At 48.2% G+C, this 19,586-nt stretch overlaps 2 protein-coding genes across 2 annotated transcripts in view; one reads left to right on the forward strand and one right to left on the reverse strand.

The window, feature by feature from the left end:
- PAK7 (p21 protein (Cdc42/Rac)-activated kinase 7) overlaps positions 1–7,390 on the forward strand; it is a 49,079-nt gene extending 41,689 nt beyond the window's left edge. Inside the window, exons 6-9 of the mRNA XM_009319572.1 lie at positions 1,136–1,262; positions 4,209–4,334; positions 6,449–6,583; positions 7,235–7,390. Coding sequence (XP_009317847.1) covers positions 1,136–1,262; positions 4,209–4,334; positions 6,449–6,583; positions 7,235–7,390 — 544 coding nt within the window. The remainder of the gene's footprint in view (positions 1–1,135; positions 1,263–4,208; positions 4,335–6,448; positions 6,584–7,234) is intronic.
- Positions 7,391–17,497: 10,107 nt separating this feature from the next.
- Positions 17,498–19,586, reverse strand: part of LAMP5 (lysosomal-associated membrane protein family, member 5) — a 7,534-nt gene continuing 5,445 nt past the window's right edge. Inside the window, exon 4 of the mRNA XM_009319573.1 lies at positions 17,498–17,555. Coding sequence (XP_009317848.1) covers positions 17,545–17,555 — 11 coding nt within the window. The 3' untranslated portion in view covers positions 17,498–17,544. The remainder of the gene's footprint in view (positions 17,556–19,586) is intronic.

Below are 19,586 nucleotides of genomic sequence, written 5' to 3' on the forward strand. Positions count from 1 at the left end.
CATTCCCGTGGGGGGGTATTTAGGTGAGCAAGAAGAAAAGCAAGGAATAGTAAATTAGAGAAGATAGGTACCTTCTCTCATGATGCTCTTAGATCCTACTGAAAGCAGAGTTGTAACACAGGTATTTTATTTTTTAGTGTTGCCTTAGCTGATGTGCTGAAATAAATCACAATATTGCAAGGCGTTTGTTAACGACTGCTCCCCAAAACATTAAAAGCTCTGTCTTACATATTTCTGACAGGAGTTTAATGGCAAGCAGATGTTCCCAGGACACCACTTCTTATGAGCTGTCATTCCGGTTTTTTTTTTACTCAAAATAGTCTTTCCTTAATCTTCTGGGTTTTTTTTTTTTTTTTACATTGCACGACCTTCCCTCAAAGATGTTGCTAAAATACTGCAAATGGCGCACACGGTTAAAGCAGAAAGCTCCACGGGTACTTTTCTGCCCGCGTGACAGGGATGCTGGGGTCATCCAGCAGTGGGGCGGCGGGGTCAGGGTACGCCACCCATCCCGGCCATCGCCATCGCGCTGTGGCGGCCAGCTTCTTCCAGAATGGGGTTTTGCACGCGTGCACAGAAATGAGGACTCTTGCTGCTTATTTTTCTACTGACGTACCCTATTTTTATAGAAGGCATAAAAGCAAAGTGCTCTCAGAGAGGGCATATATGTATATAAACGTATATACATATACCTCCCGTCATCCCAGGGCCTGATGTTTTGTCTGCACAATTAAGAGTGTTGTTTTTCTCGTATTTATTCTATGCCCGTTTCCATCCCAGTAGTGATTTACCCTCCTTGGCAAGCAGTAAGTTTGCTGTAAATAAGGCATTTCTGTTATTTCCCAGAGGGAAGCAGGCTCACTGTAACACGCCACATCGCATAATACACTCTGCTTTTTTAGTGCTGCAGGGAGACTTACCCAGACCTCGTGGCAGAGCTGTTCCTCGCCCCTCATCTCCCCTTTTTCGACAGAAATAGGACCAGTGAGTCACCCCGCAGAGCCATTGCCTAAAAGATCTCCTGGCTGTCCCTGTGCTGGCGTGAAGGGGGGGGGGCTTGTGCCTCTTCGCTCCAGCTCCCCTTTCCCGCTGTCTTCATTAACGCTCAGCTCGTTTTTCCACCTTGCTGTTTCAGGATGAACGAGGAGCAGATAGCGACCGTCTGCCTGTCCGTCCTGAGAGCCCTCTCCTACCTGCACAACCAAGGCGTCATCCACCGCGACATCAAAAGCGACTCCATCCTTCTCACGAGCGACGGGAGGGTGAGCGGCCAACGTTTCTCCTGCCCTCTCTTGGGGCTGGCATGAAAACAGCTGTGCACGTTCCAAGTGACACTAACTTAAAAAAAAATAAGCCAGGCGTGTGAAACCAAGGGGTATGACCTGTCAATAACTTGTTAGAGAGCCGAATCAGAACAACACAGGCCTGGCCTGGCCGGTGATTGACGTCTGCGCTGCATGCAGCGTCCCTGGGGGGGGGGGGGGCGGAGCCGTCAAAAGGCAGCGGCAGAAGAAACTATGCCACATGGGTGATGGTTAGGTGACGGGAGACCTTCTTCTACGCCGCAGCACGCCTGCTCTGCTGCCTGTCAACAGTATTTTCTTTTTACTGCATTTAATTATCCTTTAGTTAGCAAGCTTCTATACATTCGCTCTGTTTTCCCAGGCTAGTTAGGAGGGTAACATCAATCTCTACGAACGGGAAATATTCTGCATTACTGCTGAAACGCTCCCCTGACGGCGAGAGTAGCTTTTACCATGGGTACACTTACAAGATGCTTGATAATACCTGTCCCACACTTCCATTTACTCGGATGGGATGCTGCTGTCAGTGAATTGGTCTTTCTTTGTGTTGTTAATGAGCGGGGAGAGAGGGAGAGAAAATGCTGCACATGACCTGCGCGATAAGCAAAATAAAGTTTGCGTGAAAAAAAATATTACTTCAGCAGTGTTTGGTCCCGCAGAAGTTGTTATTCCTTTACAAGGAGAAAGGTGGGTTTGTGCTGTGGCATTTCTGGGCGTACACAGCCGTAAAACTTGAGGCACCTAAACGTGGGGCACCTGAAGGCTTAGGCGGAGGGAGGCAAATCACTCTTAAATTTCTGCTTGAGTTAGGCGCTACTTTGCATCTCGCCTTGTGGCCCCATTGGGATAATTTGAGCAGAAACTAACGCACTGATGGCCAGTGAGTCCCCTAAGCAGGGCTTTAAGGGCTGCTCCACTGGCGTTACGCACCTGTCTAAAGCGAGGCTTAGCGGGTTGGACTGAGCGCGAGAGCACCCGGTCAGTCTGGAACCAAACCTAGATCTTCTCCTTCAGAAGGTAAAACTCTTGGATTCCCTAATCAAAGGCTTGCCTTTATAATTTGATTCCCACTCCACCAAGGGAGAGGGATTTTCTTCCTGCAGCGGTCCCAGGCTGCTCCTGTTAATCCTGTCGGGGAAAGAAAATTCCACGTGTGTGGGAGGTTTTCAGTTGCGATTTCAATCCATGTTGCTGAAATAGCATCTGATCTGCTCTCGGGATCTGCATACAGTGCCTCATTATACTCATTACTCCAGTACTTATTATCTGCATTGCAGATTTCTTCATGGCTGTGTTGTGCAATTATCTTTTTTTAGAAAATCGTCTTCTTCTATGTACTCAAATGAGCAATAGATATGCAAAACCTCTTGTGCTCCTACAAAAGAAGATTGGGCTCTGCTTCCAAAATAAGCATTATTTCTTCCATTCTTCATCCTGCAAACCGAAAAATACATTTAGCACGGAGAACTTGGCTATCATTGGCTTTGTTTTAGAAATACCAACAATCATTTCGTAATTCTGTTAAAAATAATACCCTTAGTCTTAAAAAAAGTAATGTCTGTACTGAATCCAAAAGAAAACAAATCAGTGCCGATAACGAAATGCTGGTCTACACAATGCCGGGATTTGTGCAACTTCCCCCTTCAGTTGTCCGGGGGCTGTTTGGGCTCCCTTCGTATCCCCGGCACCGAGTACCTGATCGGATACACGGCTTACGGAGCATGGACATGTGGCACTGTTGCACTCGGCGGTGTACAGCTGGGGGTGGTGGGCGTTAGGCTCATGTCCAGGAAAACCCTTATGATGGCTTCTAGGCCTCCAAATAAATACTTGGGGGAGGAAAAAAAAAAAAAACCAAACCCCCGAAAATCTTTAGCCTTAAGGAACAAGCTGTTTCTGGAAGGGGGTGATGCCCCCGACACTCAGACCAGCTGCTTTTGGTTGGGGGTTGGAGGAGTTTTCACCTTCGCGTTGTACAGCAACAGGGCGGGGGAGGCGATAATTTTCCATAATTTTTGTTGTAAAAAAAAAAAACCCGAAAACCCTGGCGTAAAAGTATGAGCAGGCACATGATGCGGCAAGAGCTGCTCTCCGGAGTGCTTGTGTATCCCATTATTTCTATTTCAGGTCACTGCCACAGCTACTCAAGGACGGTACCGTCTTTAATTCCCGAGTTCCCAAGCGAAGGGAGCAGGTCCCCTTACCTCTTACAACCATTTCGGAAGAGTCTTATACCCTTCCCTGCCTTCCCCAAATTAGCTCCCCTGCTACATAAAGAAGACGGTTTCTTTAGTGATAGTCCACAGTGTGAGGTCCCGGTCTTGAAAAGTCATTGGCAGGGGTATTGCTTTCTGGGGGTGTTAGATCATGCTCTCTGTGGTAAACGAAAACGGGGTGAACGCCACTTGTTTCATCTGTTTTCCGGCAAACTCACAGATACCTGTGGCGTGTATCACTTGAAATACGTGTATTATCGAATATCAGTATATGTACCTAGACTACAAACATGGGGATTATATGTAGTTACGCAACAATAGATTCATTATAAACCACTGTTACTTCCGAATTTTTTGCTTTCCTTCTATTTTTTAAATATTGTAAGCCATTTATCACCTCCGCATCTTCTGCTGGTGGAGAGGCAATGAGCTATGACAGGCGGTCTTAGTAACGAGCGCCACAGCCACTCTCTCCTAGTTGTTTCCCCCGCCTTCATTTTAATGAGCCGCGCGTTCCCCAGGCTGTATTGCCGTCTCCGGCCACACTTCCAAACTGTGCTGCTGTCCTGTCCCAGGCAAACGCTGCAGCTCCGTCCCTGTCCCCCAGGCTGCGGCTGGAGATGTGTGTGTCTCGGAGGAATCTGCCTTGTTATTCAAGAGGGGCTTTTTCTTTTTCTTTACTTTTCAGATAAAATTGTCCGACTTTGGGTTCTGCGCCCAAGTGTCAAAGGAGGTCCCCAGGAGGAAGTCGCTAGTTGGGACCCCGTATTGGATGGCGCCAGAGGTGATATCCCGCCTGCCCTACAGCACCGAGGTGAGTGCAGCGGGGCGCCGCGGACCCAAAGCGGCTGTTTTCCCTCTGTGTGGTGCCTTGGTCAACCCCACCGAGCCCCGTGCAGTTCAAATGCATTTATGCAGATAAGCTAAATAGCAGCAATTAAGTTTGCCCCAGAGTGCTGCATCGTGCCTTGTTTTAAAGTGTTTCTCCAAGACGAAGGCGTTGAATAACGACTCCGTTTAGCGCACTAAACAAATGTAATGCCTTTACCTATTCTAGCTTAGGGTGCTGTATTAAAGGAAACTGGCATCATTTTCACATCATGAAAGACCCTTTGATGATCTTTAATATCAAGCCTGCAAGCTGGAGCTGCAGGTACAGGTGTCTACACCTGCTTATGCCAAACCAGCAGCCGAATCACATGCCCGTACCGCACGGCCAGGTCACGTCAGCATTTGCACAGACCTGCAGGCAGAGATCCACTCTGCTTTCGTCCAGCTAAAGCCTGAGATCCCCCTCCGGAGGAGGAGGAGCGCTGGCAAAGGCACAGGCATGGTCCTGTAGGGTCCCAAACACAGGAGCCGGCTGGGTGGGTTGGATTCCCACCCTCTGTCGTAGCATTCCTCTCCACGTCGGCTCATTCCTTGCAGTCATTGCTCTCTTTAGTTGAGAGACCAGGGGGGCGGGGGGGGGAGAGCGTATCTGTGGGCACTATTCTAAGCACTGCCAAATGGTCTGAAAAAGGCAATTCACACGTTTTTATTGGAGCCCCTCAGATGAGCCCAGAAAGGTGGGGACCTGGCAGCTCTGCAGTGCCGTACCCCATCCGTTAGGAAGCTCTGAGTCACAGCACTTCTGCACTGCCAGCCTGGGAAGAGCAATCCCCTCTCCCGCGCTCAGCCGTGACAGTGACTCACGCCTCCCCAGCCAGAGACGCAGCTGCATTTTTCTCCTCTGCGTGGTGAGGGGAGGCATCTTCTGCTTGGTAGTGCCTATAGTAACAGCTGCAGAGAGCAAACCTGCGAGACAAATATAGATATATATAGATATATTTACACACAGACACATATACACATATATATAGATAGACGGGGGGGGGCGGAAATGAGCCGAGGCCTGAGACGGGAGGCGCTGCATCTTCACATCGCGCAGCAGGGACCGATCTGGCGCAGGCAGGGAGAGCGCCCGCCCGAGAGCGAGAGCGCCCTGCAGGCACCGACGTTCACCCAGGACGCGTGGCATTGCAGCAGGCATTTCAGGGATAATAACATCAGCTATTATTAGCCCAGTAATAACACCGAAGGGATTATAAAGTGGCTGAACTTACGGCTACATTAGGTTTCCCCACCAGAAGGGAAAGCAAAAAAAAAAAGAGGATTTAAGCTGAAGGATAGTGCTGGCAAAAGAGCAAAAGCAGTGTGAATGGGCCTTGGCTGTATTTCGGCTGGCAAACGACAGGAATTACAGTTGTCAGAGGACTGGGATTCTGGAGGAGCTCTGCAGCAGGCCAGGACCAAAAAAAACCCAAAAGGTGTAGGGGTTTTGTTTGGAGCTGGAGCTGAATCACTTTCCAAAGGGATTATATGATGTGTTACCTGTGCTGGCTGGGAACGGGCCCGGGTGCAGTAAGTGCTTGCGTTTGCCTTGGGGTCTCAAACAGAGTTCCTGTAGTCTTTAAGATTCAGGGGAAATAGCGTAACTGAATTCACAGCAGCTGAATTGTCCTCTGCTCTCCCACTCACTGCACCTTTCTGCAGCGTTGCTGAGCCAACCTGGGGTAAATACTCAGTGGGTGCAAACCAGTGCAGCTGAAACGCGGCACAGCAGGCTGCAGCCAGCCTCTCAAACGAGCGTGCCGTAGCGGTGCTTCCAGCGGACGTCACCTAAACCAGCTGCAGACCCGGGTTTGTAAGTTGTTTCTACTTTATTTCTTCAATGCACTTACTGCTCAGAAGAAAACATTGTCGTCAGCTGGTTAAAAAAAGAAAGATTTATGGCGATGGCTCACCGGACTGTTGGCTTAGACTGGACGCAGACAGCAGGCACAACAGCGTGAGCCAGCTCAGAGGTTTGCACGAACCCAAGCGTTGAGCCTGTTAGCCCCCTCTCCCAACTACCGGCGGTGTTTACGAACGGACTGTGTGTTACAGGTGGATATCTGGTCCCTGGGCATCATGGTGATAGAGATGATAGACGGCGAGCCTCCCTACTTCAACGAGCCGCCGCTGCAGGCCATGCGCCGAATCCGGGATAACTTACCGCCCCGGGTGAAGGACATGCACAAGGTCAGACTTTCCATAGGTGATGAGGGTCTTGCACGTACAAACATTTAATAAAACCGTAGCCGCACACTTCCATGCCCAAAGGATAAATTGCATCTTTAAGGTACCGCCTTGAGCAGCGGGTCCTGCACAGGGCTCGCGTGGGGAGAACGCGAGGCCAAAGCCATCGGCACACCGTAGCCTTTTTGTGCCCGGCCCTGGCTCTGGTTTTGCAGCGAGTGGTGGCAAAGGGAGCTGGGCAGAGCCTCGTGCTCCCTGCGCTTCCCACCCTGCCCGAGGACCAGAGCAAGCCGGCACCTCAGCCCTGCTGCGGGCGGGTTGGTGCATCCATGCCCAGTGCCAAAGCCTCTGGGTACCTCCCATTTCGGGTGTGCTTCTACAAGTCAGACCCGAGCCCTCAGCGTATGTTAATGCTTTTCTCACCCACCGCACGCAAAGCTCTGTGGTGCGTGCTGTTCTGCACCCCACCGATATCCAAACACTTCCAACGTTAATGGCACACAGAAGACGCACGGCCCTTCAGCTCAGCACATCTGTTGCCATAGGAAAGCTCCGTGCGTCCCGTGTCTGCCCAAGAAAAGCAGCGTGCACAGACCCAGCGTAGGCTGGGAACGGGTATCTTTGTCCGCCCCTAACGCCAGTGCCATGTTGCAGGTCTCCTCGGTCCTCCGGGGCTTCTTGGACTCGATGCTGGTGCGGGAGCCCTCACAGAGAGCCACGGCACAGGAACTGTTGAGACACCCGTTTCTCAAACTGGCTGGGCCCCCGTCTTGCATCGTGCCCCTCATGAGGCAGCACAGGCATCGCTGAAGCCGGCGACTTTGTGGGAGGAGATCGGTGCAGAGTCTGGTTAACGGCCGCGCAGGAACCCCGGCGGTTGTGTGAGAACCGCGGGCAGGGATGAGCGAAACCTTGCAGAGGAAAACCGGCCCCGCGGAAATAATGCGGTGTATAAAAACCCAAGGAGGCGCTCTCCGGGGCTGCGAGGGACCGGGGAGCGATCCTGCCCACTAGCTGGGTGGCCGCGCTCCGCCATGGACCACCGCTCCCCAGCGCTGCCACCATCTCAGCCATCCAGGCAGAAGGCGCCAAACGCAAACAAGGTTGGAAAGATAGTTAGTAGAGGATAGCACAACCAGAGTGAAACACCAGAATTTTATTGCAGGCTACGGCACTTCTATTTCAGAAGAACACTTTTCTGACAAAAAAGCACTTTTTATCTCGGTCATAGCAGCGCAATGTATTTTGCAACGAATTTGTAATTTTCTGTACAGTACGTTTTGATAATTTGCAGTACTTTGTCATGTAACTGTTGTGTTAGTTGAAGTAATAAGTGTAACTTAGCAAGAATTTGAGAAGATAAAGTTTCCTACTTTTTTAACCCTTTTGAAAACAGGGAAAAAAAAAAAAAAAACAACCCACCTTGAGGAAGCTGGAAGGTTTTGCAGATTTTCCATCAGGGCAAGGAGAGCGCTCATCCCGCTGTCACGGCAGCCTGAAGGGCTCAACGATAACCGATGCTTGTGGGAGCGCTGGCAGTCTGGCTTTGGGCGCTCGCCCTCAGCGCTACGGGCGACGCAGCGGCAACGAGAGCTGCTGCCCAACGTTAGCGGGCGTCAGCGTCTCCCTCCCCATTTCTCCAGGGGTGGGAGCTAACGCACCCGGCGTACCTTTGCTCAAGGGTGGTGGTCTCACGCCGTGGCGGTCCCTTCGGTTATGCCACCGCAAGGCCAGTTTTGTTACCACAAAAAGCCCCGTTATTGCTGTCACGCTCTGGAAGTGGAAAGGGACGGCAGGAGCCCGCCCGCCCGCCCAGCGGATACCCTCCAGAGCTCAGACAGACCGTTGTGATGCGTTACGAGATGTTTGCCATATAGAAGAAGTCGTGCTGCTGTCTAGACCTTTTTGAATGTTGATGCAACAGTTGACTACTACGGTACAATTTTGTGTTACTTGTTGGATGACTTTGCATGTTAACTGTAGGCCTAAATAGATTTGCCTTTAAAATTTTTAGAAGTGCTTCATAATTATTTCCATGATAAATGAATTTTATTTATTGATTATTAGTTCTTTTTAATTACGTGTAATATGAAAGCCATGTTTTTCAAGGGTTGTTTTTTTCTTACTGACCTCATTTTACGATCTCATTAAGAAACACAAAGCCAATTTTGTGAAAACAGTTTAGTTTCTTTCTTATTATGGAATTTCATAGCAAATAAATTAATTGTTATTTATTGTAGTAAATTACAACCAAACGTCTAAACCTGGCAGGAGCTTAAAGATCTTCCTCCGGGACAAAAGAGTTGCCAATAGTAAAGAAGCTCCTTTAGTACCGCCCTTAAAAAGTTAAAGAATATTTGAAGGGAGAGAAACAACTAAAAAGAGGAGATAAATATGAACTCGAACGTTGAATAAATGTTCTTACATCTGCGTGTCTTACTCCCCGCTGCTTTCTCTTCTTAACCCTCTTTGCACATTTTAAGAAGCCGCTAAAGAAAATGTGTTTGGCTCCCGCCGCCCCGCCGCCAACACGCTCCCGGTACCCACCCGCAGAAAACCCGGCAGAGCGCGCAGCACCCGCCGCAAAGGCGATGACAGACAGGCGAAACTGTAATACTAGCCGCAAAAGTGGACTTTTTTTAAACCATCTTTGAATAAAAAAGGGGTTGGGGTTGGTGGGGGGGGGTTCTTCAATATTCAGCACATTTTAGGCTGTACAAGTGAAGAATTTTCTGCAACTTTCTTATCGTTAGATACTTTAAACAGTATTCATCAAGTTTACTGAGAGTTTTGTCGATTGCAAAGGGGTTTTTTGTGAACACCGACTACTGGTGAGACAAATGCACATGCAAGTTAAATAAATTAATTAATAAACGCTTTAATTTTCAGTGTGATTTTTTTTCCCCCATGCCTCGTTTCTATCTTCTAAATTTGGCTCGGTCACACAGTACTGGACCAAGCAGATAATAAGAAAAAAAGAGGGTCCTTGTGCGAGAGATAATATATATACACACACACACACATCTAGAAATATATATATATAGAGGGAGTGATTTACAGAGCTGCCCCTAGTGATTTTAAAGTGTCAGTGGCCGTGTCTGCGTTGAAAGGCAGCTGCTCAGCCCTGGTCCCTTGGTGCTCGTCACAGCCGCGTCCTGACTGCTGGGGGGGGAGTGGCTGGGAAACCCCAGCCTGTACTGATGGAGGTCACAGGGGCTGAGCTCCACTACCACGAGGGCTTGGGGTTAGGAAAGCCACTGGATCCAAAACAAAACCTGTGCCTAACCCGCCAGCCACGGGAAGCTGATAGTCAGGAGTCCGTGGCTGTACGGGCACGTTTTGTACTTTTGGATTGTATTTATTAGTTTAAGATCTTTGAAGAGTGAAATGCTGCTGTCCAGTTATAATTTTCCAAATTAGGAAGGCAGGAATAAGACCTCAAAAAAAAGAACAACTCCGTGTCCATAAATTTTTCTCCTGGTTGATGGCACAATCACTGCATAAACACCTATGATGAACTACGGGACACGAGTAAGAATAAGAAGCTTGAGATTCTGACTGTGCCTCCACCCAAAATTAAGAAGAAAAAAAAAGACTTAACAGTTGTCCCAAGCACATCAGACTTAACAAACAAGGACCAGCAGGTTGGAAGAGGCAAAAGAGCCCCCACATAACTGGGGGGGGGGGTGTCTTTAATTTGCCGTAAGGAGGAAAGTGCAAAGGCTTAGGGTTCGCAGTGCAACGGGGTGTGGCAAAGCCAGGCGGTCTGTGAGCTAAATACCCTAACGACATCACCAAAGAAACCCCGAAGTGAGGGGGGAAATCACGGAGGGAAATAGTCACTCAAATCCGTATCGTCGGCCTTTGCAAAAACCTTGACATGGGAGACTTATTTTGTTCCTCCCTGGGAGCTTCCCACCCTTGAAGAGGCCAGCCCCGATCAGGACTGGGGTCACCCATTTGTCACGCACCAGCTTCCCCTCTTCTCCTCGCAGAAAAAGAAACCTCCCCCCGCAGTGGGGTTTGTCGGGCTGAAGCGAATGGTGCAGTTAGAGAAATATTAGAGAAAGAGCCGTTTCAACCCAAGATACCGCGATTTAGCCGTTCCGAGAGCCCCCCAAACACACACCAGCGCGTGCACTTAGGTTAGAAAAATACACAACTTCTCCTCTACACCCAGGGAAAATAACTTCCATGGCTCGACACGAGTCGGCAGCGCCGGCCCTTGAAAGAAACACCCAGACATCCCGTTGCGGTCAGTCATACGGCACAGAACATTTTGAGAAGTGATGAGCACACCCATGCAGCTCCGCGTATGAAGTACTCCAGAAAGCCCATACCTGCTGAAACATTTCCACCTTCCTTTCCTTGCCCCCCCACATAATCCCTTTTTTTTTTTTTTCTTCTCCCCTCACTTGTCCTTAATTTTTGGCTCATAACCAGTCAGCTCTCGTGCCTAGCGAAAACATTCCTCTCAGGCTCCCCAGCAACATCATCAGTCAGCTAATGAATCTACAATATTATTTGCTCCCTTAAGCATCTTCAAATCTTATAAATGAGGTTTTACATTACTTTTCATTGCTGACATCGGTACATGTTTCAAAATGCATTAGCCATCACTCAAAAAAACAAACAAAAAAATGCTTAACTTTGGCCGTTTCACCCATAGCGCTTCAAATAAAGCCAGGGCCAGCCAAAAAAGCAGGGAATAATTATTTTCTATCTTAATAACCATGACCTGTTACCTTGGGCTACACAGTTGACTGAGCCGCGTTCATCACCCTCTCTGCAAACTTGTTCCTCGGGTAACCTCTGTCAGATCTTCCCAGGTCTCGTCTCCCGCAACCCGATGGCCCTCAAGCCCTTATCCCGCTCCCTGCGGCGTCCACGCTGCAGAGGCCGTTTCCTCCATCACTATCACCTCATGGGCTGCGCAGTCTTGCCCTTGGTGGGCGTCTCAGCAAAAAAATACACTCTAGTTTTAGTTTTTTAGATACCAGATGTTGGGATACCAGCGTCCATTCACCCAGACGACGTCTTCATCTGCTGCACCGGCTGAGGCTGGGCTCCGCGTATGGCCAGTGACTCCAATGCATTTATTCCCGCCTGTCACTAAGGAACGATGGCTTTTTCTGAGGGCACCAGTTCTGAAAGTATTCACACATACTCACCATTTTAGTAGCAGAGGCCGGGGCATTTACTGGCCGTGTAACTCCCCTCCTCGGCAACGCATCAATAATTTATAACCAGAATAGTTTGTAAGTCATTAACGGCTGCTTTAGTAAGTGCTCAATTCCTACAGGTCCTTATAGAGCCCAGTAGGTTGATAAGTTTCTTATATTTATCCACCTTCTACTAGTGCGTTCATAAGCACCTATAAAGCAAGGTGTTCAAGTTTGCAGCTAGCTCACGAAAAGCCATCGATGAATGAAAGCGAAACATAAAATGAAATCACAGTGAAAGTGCTGCCGTCCTCAAGATGCTGCTGTAGTTCGATGGGCAGGAGGGAAGATGGATGGCTTTTTTAACCTCTCATAAATGATTTTTCAACAATAGGCTTGGAAAGCTTAAATCGATGGAAAACTTGGATCAAATTCAGTAAGTGATTGTTAGCAAAAGGATGGAAAGAATTAAAAGATTCAAAGGGTTTTCTTTCAACAGCTTAAATAACTTCTTTAAACACGATACATCAGTCTGGGACACAAAGCAAACTGTCATTGAACTGAAATGGTTTCTATTTCCTTTCTTCCCAAAAAAGAGAGGAAAACCCTTTCAGCGCAACAAGAAATTATTTTCTATCTTACTTCAGAAAACCAAGAAATTCGTTGCTGTATTCACGCGACCGTTCCTGATAGCTTACAGACACTTTCAACCTGAAGATGACGCCGAGCGCTAGCTAAGGGAAACCTCTACCGTCTCACACGAAAAGCAGCAGGTGTATGGTATATGGGCAGAGGGTTGCGAGAGCTGCATCAGCTTTTGGGGGTTGTCCTCTCCTCAGATGGCCGATGCCACCACTTCAATGCACTGGCCAATGCTCAAGCAGCGGGATCAGTCAAGGACAGTTTCCTACGAGCAGTGAAGACAATGTTTTCCTTGGGCTGCTCTGCTACGACTGCCCTTACGGGGTCACCGCAGGTTGAATTAAAAGTAGTTTGCAAAGTCAACCATAAATTAGCGTATTTTTTTTCCATCTCAAATACATGTAGATGTTTGAGAGAGTCTCTCTGTTACAACAGGCGGTTCTTGCTTGCTTTCTGAAAATGGGGAAGCAACAACGTAACCTACAAGGGGCCAAAACCCACCAGCGGCTTTACTTGAGCAAGACGCAACAAACTCCAGCTGCTCCAAAAAACAGCCTGGAGGGACGTTCAGTCAGCAGCTCCATCCACCTCCCACTGCCTCTCCTAAGAGTGACGCTAAAGCAGCTAAGCCAAGCCACGGGTTTTGTGGCCTTCAAACAGCTCCACGTAAAGCCTGACCTGTAGCTTTCAAGGGAGGCTAAGAAAGGTTAAATGTAGCCCGTCAAACGCTGCAGGGGCGCAGAGCGGTGGGTTTCCCACCTCCTGCTCTGGTTTTCAGAAGTATCTGTCAAGCCCTCGCCAGCTATGGATGATCCTTCCTGCCTCTAAACCCGCTCTGCAAAATAAGTGTGATTTCTGCGGGATGTAAGAAACTATAGCGCAAATGGGATTGCCACCGATGGCTTGTGCGAGGAGCCATCGCACGAAGGAAAAGCAGGAGGCCAAAAGGAAGGAGCATAAAGACTTTGCTTGGTTGCGTTTTTTGGAATACTTTGCAGCTACCCTGCCTTCTGCCAACCAGCTATGCATTGGCCTCAACGCAAGGCTGGATGCACTCAGGGGTCACGGAAAGTAGCTGAGACATGCAAGTCCGCTACTGGTACGGTCATCCCTTCATTGGGTTAAAAATTTGCGGGGGATCAGAAACCAAAAACATTTATAAAAATGCTGCGATGTGCATTTCCTTATCTCTGTAAAGCAAAGGCAAGTGGAAGGGAAGTAGCTCTTTTCTTATGTCACGCATTTAAAATTTTGATATCCAAATGGATACGCAACTAACTCAAGTTTTGCAAGAAAGGAAAAAAAAAAACCCAACAAAAAAAAGAGGGATGGGTGGTGATGAATGTGAAAAGAGGGAGGGGGAAAAAAAGCCCTAATGGGGTCTCCTAGAGAAACAGATGGCACAAAGGAAAAACAGGATCCTCTTCCTTGTTTCCAGCCACAAAGTCCTTCTCTTCCCCCATTTTTCACAGACAATGTCCCAACTCTTTTATACCTCTGATTATACTCAACTGAACCAGCAGAAATTGCACCTACTGACACCAAAGACCTGCAGCTCACTGGGAGGAAACCGGCCGGGTGGGGACCCGCCTCCTATTGACCGGGATGACTCCAGTTTGGTGCAGTTTCCATCCCCATCCCGCTACCGTGTCCTGCCCCACCACTGCTCATCCGCACAACCACGCCATCCCAACGGCTTATTCCTGCAGCCACCTTGCCAAAACATGCTGTGAAGAAGACAAATGACAACGGAGGGGCTCCTTTGGCATCTGTAGTTCAGCTGTTTGCTTCCTTTTTCATTTTATTTTATTTTTTGGGATGTCAAATACGGAGGCAGATGCTCCAGGCTGATGGGAGCTGGCTGGGAGAGCCTTTCTGGCTGGGGGGCAGACAAGAGCGAGGCAGGACAAAGCTGATAACTATGGCCCCTCTCTATTAAGGATGAGCCTTTAATCCTTTTATTCACCCTCCCGCTACTTATGGCTTTTTCTGGCTGTCTCTAAAAGAACCTTTTCATCTTTTTTTTTTTTTTTTTTAAATAATAATCAGCTCATTGTAGGCAGTGGCACTTGGTCAACCTAAAGCCCGCCCAGGACACTTTCACTAGAGTTTTAAAAGAAAAGGGCAAAGCCACAAGCATCATTAGCGCCATAATTTTGCTTCTTACATCCAAATAAGAAAACAAAAAGGCGAGCATAACATAGAAATGAGACCAGGAATAAGACAGGACTAAAGGAAGGCTCTTGCTGCATCCACCTTTGTTTTCACCTTCGACAAAAAAACCTCATGAATTTTGGAGGAGGCTGCAGCATTAAAAAGCAGTTAAGTTTCTCCTCTTCCACTTCTCAGCATTGAAATTACTGTTTTTCTTGGCCTATTACCCTGTTTTAAACCAAAGGGGGACAGTTTGTATGAGTCCCTGTTTGGATCAAATCAAATCAAATTACATTTCAAAGTAATTTCCATACCCTAAACTAACACAAGGTCTGGACTAACTCTTGCTGCGGTAACACCGGAGCCAAGGGAAGTCAAAGCTTTCAGTGGGAACTGGACGGGACCAGAGTGAAACGCGCCATTGCCCATAAAACACATAAGAAACAGCCAAGAGATTTGAAGAATATTAGAAATAGCCGACAAAGCACAGAATACTGAGCCACCACCATGCCTTCACCAAACCATCTGCACCAAAATACTGCTAGAATAAATCCTACATTTCACATCCATCCAGACTATGTATTTTTGCACCGATTCCATTAGATACCATGGAATTAGTAAAAAGCATTGTATCATTTCAAAATAAGAAGGCAAATCATGTATTATATATGTACATGTTTTAATTAATTTTAAAAATGGTCTACATTTAAGGATAGATTTCAAGGGTTTCCTTATGGTTTTTTCTGTTACATTAGATTACACCTGAATAATCTGCATAGTAACTTTAACATTCCTGTTTTCTTTTTTTTTTGTTTCATTGTGAAAATACCAGTTGCAGGTAGCAATGTAACATCTCAACAACAATCACAATACGTGCAGGATGTCCAGCCAGAAGCATTTCTCAGTTGACTTGCAGTAGCATGGCACTTTATAATTTGCGTATCAATACTCTTTTTTTTTTTTTTATTTATTTTTTAAGTTTAATTCAGATGTGGCTCAAGAAGCAAAAACAAACTTTCCTCGCTCAGCCTCAAGTGTGGGGTCAGCTCCTCAGCTGGCTGCAAACTGCTGCGCTGGAGTTACTCCAGTTTATACCAGCTTGAGGTTCTGGCCTTTTTTTTTTATTATTATTATTATTATTTTTTGAAACACACCTGTATTGCCTTCATGCTTTCCTTAACATGAGTGCAAGCTTCAGGCATGTGGTTTGAGTCCCTTCGTTAGAGGACCTTAATGAATTCTGTCCGATGGCTCCGTCCCCCAGCCCTGCTCCCTGCACAGACGTGAACGGAGAGGGCTGAACGCTGCCAAGCGCAGCGCACCGGGGAGGTATGAGTCCCTCAGGGGGAGGAAAAAAAGAGGAAGAATTTAAAAAGGGGGGGGGGGGGGAGACAAAAGCTCATTTTGCCCCCAGTGTTAGACTTTGACATGTGAAGCATTTCTGTTTCCAAACAATCGGTCCAGCTGCTTAAGATGATATTCATATCACCTACTGCCACAGACAGACTCCTAAAATCAGATGCTCTGAGTCTTCTTACAGAGACAGCTATGTCTCTGCACCGACTACGTTAAAGCCTAACCTTAAATTTGTGTGTCTCCATGAAATACCCGCCATTAGGTGGTGTGAATACCGTCTCTCGCCCCCCCATAACCTTTCCTCACCCTTCGAAAAAAGTGCTTTTGCTTTTTCTACCTGATAAATATTTGGGCTGCTCGATCCTGTCCCCTATCCCATGTGTTTGTACTGAGATCTGTCCCGAGGAATTTGCACTTGGTTGGCTGTCAGCTTGTGGTGGATATGGTAAACACAGAGGGTTATCACGATAACCAACCCCAGTACCAGGCCCAAAATCAGAGGCAGGGTTTCTTCTAACTGCTCCCTCTGGTCCACCGGGCACTTGTGTTCTGCAGGGAAAGGAAGAAAAGGAAAGAGAGAAACAGAGAAGTGAATGAGACATTGCAAACCTGATCTCCTGCTGCAGTAGCGAACTGCGTTCCCCAGAGTCACAGCTCCGCGCCGGGGGTCCCTGCGCAGCAAAAACAGCCGCAGCAGCAAGGAGAGACAGCAACCGTCATCGGAGTCCCAGAAGAAAACCAACTGCTTTGGAGGAAAGTGAAATCACAGTCACAACGCAGGGTTTGGAGGGAGAGGCAACATCTATCAAACCAGCCGACGCGGTGGGAAAAAACGCTTTCATGCCCATAAGCTCCTCTTCAGGCCTCTGCCACACCAGTACAGCAATGGCCTCGCTGGGAACGGGACGGCAAAAGTACAAGTTTCCTGAGCGTGGCTGAAGATCTGCTTTGTTTATTCAGTTATAGAGTCTATAAATATCGTAACACAAGACCTCAACATCAGTAAGTCTTTAATCCTGCATCAGACTTACCCTGCTCAACGTTGAAAAGATTTTTTCCCCCTCTATCTGCAAGTCAACAGAGATCTAACAGCATCTCTCCCCCCTCTCCATGAGCTCCCCATGGGGAGTTCACCAGCACTGGCAGAGCACGTGTGTGTTTGTGGTCAAACAGCATCCTGGCACCCCACGTTTTTTGTCAAATATGGCAAAGGATGAGCAGAAGCAACACGAGCCTCCCCAGCGTTCTTCCCTCTGGCCTGAGTCCCCATCATAGTCTAATAAACCACTAGAAAATAATAACCACCAAACAATGGGAAAACACTTTTCTATCTAGCTCGCAAAGGCACAGCAACCAAGGTTAGGAAACACGTTACGCTGGTAATCCCGGTTCAGCTCCCTTACACTTCCAGAGTCTACTGCAGGCCTGAATGACAGGATCACGATTTACTTTTTTCCCCCACCGGACTCTTGCTTATCCGTGCTGATGGACAGGCAGAGCTGATGCTGCCGAGATGGGGCTGCCAGACCAAAAAAGAAAAATGCCAACTCTGTGGCTGGGGGTGGGGGGGGAGAAGCCCACAACAAAAACCATGGTTATGGGGTACAGGAGGGACAATGCTCTGGCCCCTGGATCATCTTCTTCACAGTACTAGAATTGTGCTGAAAACAATGAAAACAGTAATTACTTAAAAAAAAAAAACCACACCTAAAAATAAAAAAAAAGACTGCATGTTAGATGAGCAGATACAAAAGGCACCACTAATTCCATCGCTAAAGACTGTCCAGATGGGTTCCCCAGGCAGCTGATTGCAAGACGCAGAGATCTGCGATAACCACGTACGGCAAACGCTCTGCAAATCTAACGGCATGTGGCAAAAAGCAGGAAAAACCCAGAGACCCCCCAGGCCCAGGCAGGAGGTGACGGCAGGGATGTATCTCCAGCGGTGCCAGCACCTCCGGGAACTCCGTCGCCTCCCGGAGCGGAGCCGTCCTCCCAGCACCAGGCTCACAGAGATGCCATCGGGAAATGTTTCGAGCTGTAAATGAAGTGAAACAACAAAGCAAAAGTGAAATTTAGTCTAACAAAAAAAATGTCCTTCTCTGTTCCAGTTGCTCACTGTTTCACCAGAGGAGTGATTAATCACCAGGACTGTGTTACAGGCGATTCAGCAATTGCTGCAATGCAGGGGTTTTGTTTGTTTGTATTAAGTGAGAAAGGGAAAAAAAAATCCTGATTATTATTTAGCTCCCAAAATTGGTTTTCTAGAGCTTTATGAAATTCTTCTCGGTTTAGGATGCTAAAGCCTGACCAGACTCGCAGCGCCAAGGCAGAGACACAGCAGCAAGTTGGCATCCCCAACTTGGCTTCCCCAAGTTGGGTCCGACCCAACTGCCGAAAAAGCCATGCACGGGGCAGTGCCGTGAGGCAGGGGTGCTCCGAGTCCCCAACCCCACGGCTCACGTGCCGGTACAGGGCAGCACCTCTCCTATGGGAAGGATCCGTGCTAGAGGAGCTCACCACACAGCTGCAGACAGCCTGACGGGCCAGGGTGTGCTGATGTGCCAATTAGCAGCGTTTTAGTCCAGCCGCTGCAATCTCCTCCCGCGGGCACTAAATTTTGCTTTGAAAGTGGTTTACCTTAAACCCTACGGAAAATTGAAACAAGCCTGCTGTAAACCCAACTGAGGGCATTCACCTGCGCCCAAACACGGCAGGTTTGCCCGTGCGTCTTTCCTTAAACAAGAACGACGCTGCGTTTGCGGGAGAATGGGGTGAACGCGAGGGTCCGCAGCCAGCGAAGGCGGCAAAGCTAAAAGCACCAGTGCTGCGATGCAGAGGACTAACCCAACTCTAACGCACCTGCTTGCAATAGTTGAATTCCCAGCTTTTGCCAAAGCAAACTGGCTGCAGAGCACAAAATGTGCCAGAGGCCACGGTCAAAGCTCCGGTGTCCGCAGAAAGCCACGGCTGTACTTAAGCGTTTGAGACTCGACTCAAAAAGGTGTCGATTCTTGCAAGCAGCCAAGGAAGATAGTTCTTTATCCTGACAGTTTTTAAAGAGGATTAAAAGAAAAAAAAAAAGCCCATGGGGAGGGGGGGGGTGGAATCAAAGCAAAGCTCGCAGTCTCCAGCAGCACACCCACAAACCATGCTGCCCTGCCCAGCTGCACCCTGCTGCACTTCCCCGGGCAGAAAACGCTCTGCCCCAGCAGCGAAGGCAGCCTTGCAGAGCAGCCACCTCCTGCCTTACCAACACCTTCTCCTCGCCAGACACATCCATTTTCTCCTTTTGGAGCAGATCGCCAAAGTCTGTGCTCTTCAAAGAGCATAGGAGGAACGGGAATGGGGCTGTGGGGGACCCAGCATGGCAGCACAGGCAAGTGCAAAGCACAAACACAATTGCAGAAGACTGCTAGGAGGATCAATTCTGTATTTTAACATTCATACAGTGCTAAAACACATCATTTTACAACAAAAATATTTTCACATTTGTTAACAGTGTACTTCAACATTTATACTGCACTTCTCACCCCAGGAGTTCAAAGCATTGCATAGGCACTGAGGTCCACGACACCGCGTGGAGGTAGGTAACAGGTATCATTCCTGGTCTATCAGCAAAGGAAAACGCAAAGGGGGAGCGGGCGCGGAGAAGGGTTTGCTTAAAGTCCACGGCAGACACAAATACAGCC

This window comes from Pygoscelis adeliae, unplaced genomic scaffold (genome assembly GCF_000699105.1).
Source record: "Pygoscelis adeliae isolate BGI_AS28 unplaced genomic scaffold, ASM69910v1 Scaffold122, whole genome shotgun sequence".
Taxonomy (NCBI): domain Eukaryota; kingdom Metazoa; phylum Chordata; class Aves; order Sphenisciformes; family Spheniscidae; genus Pygoscelis; species Pygoscelis adeliae.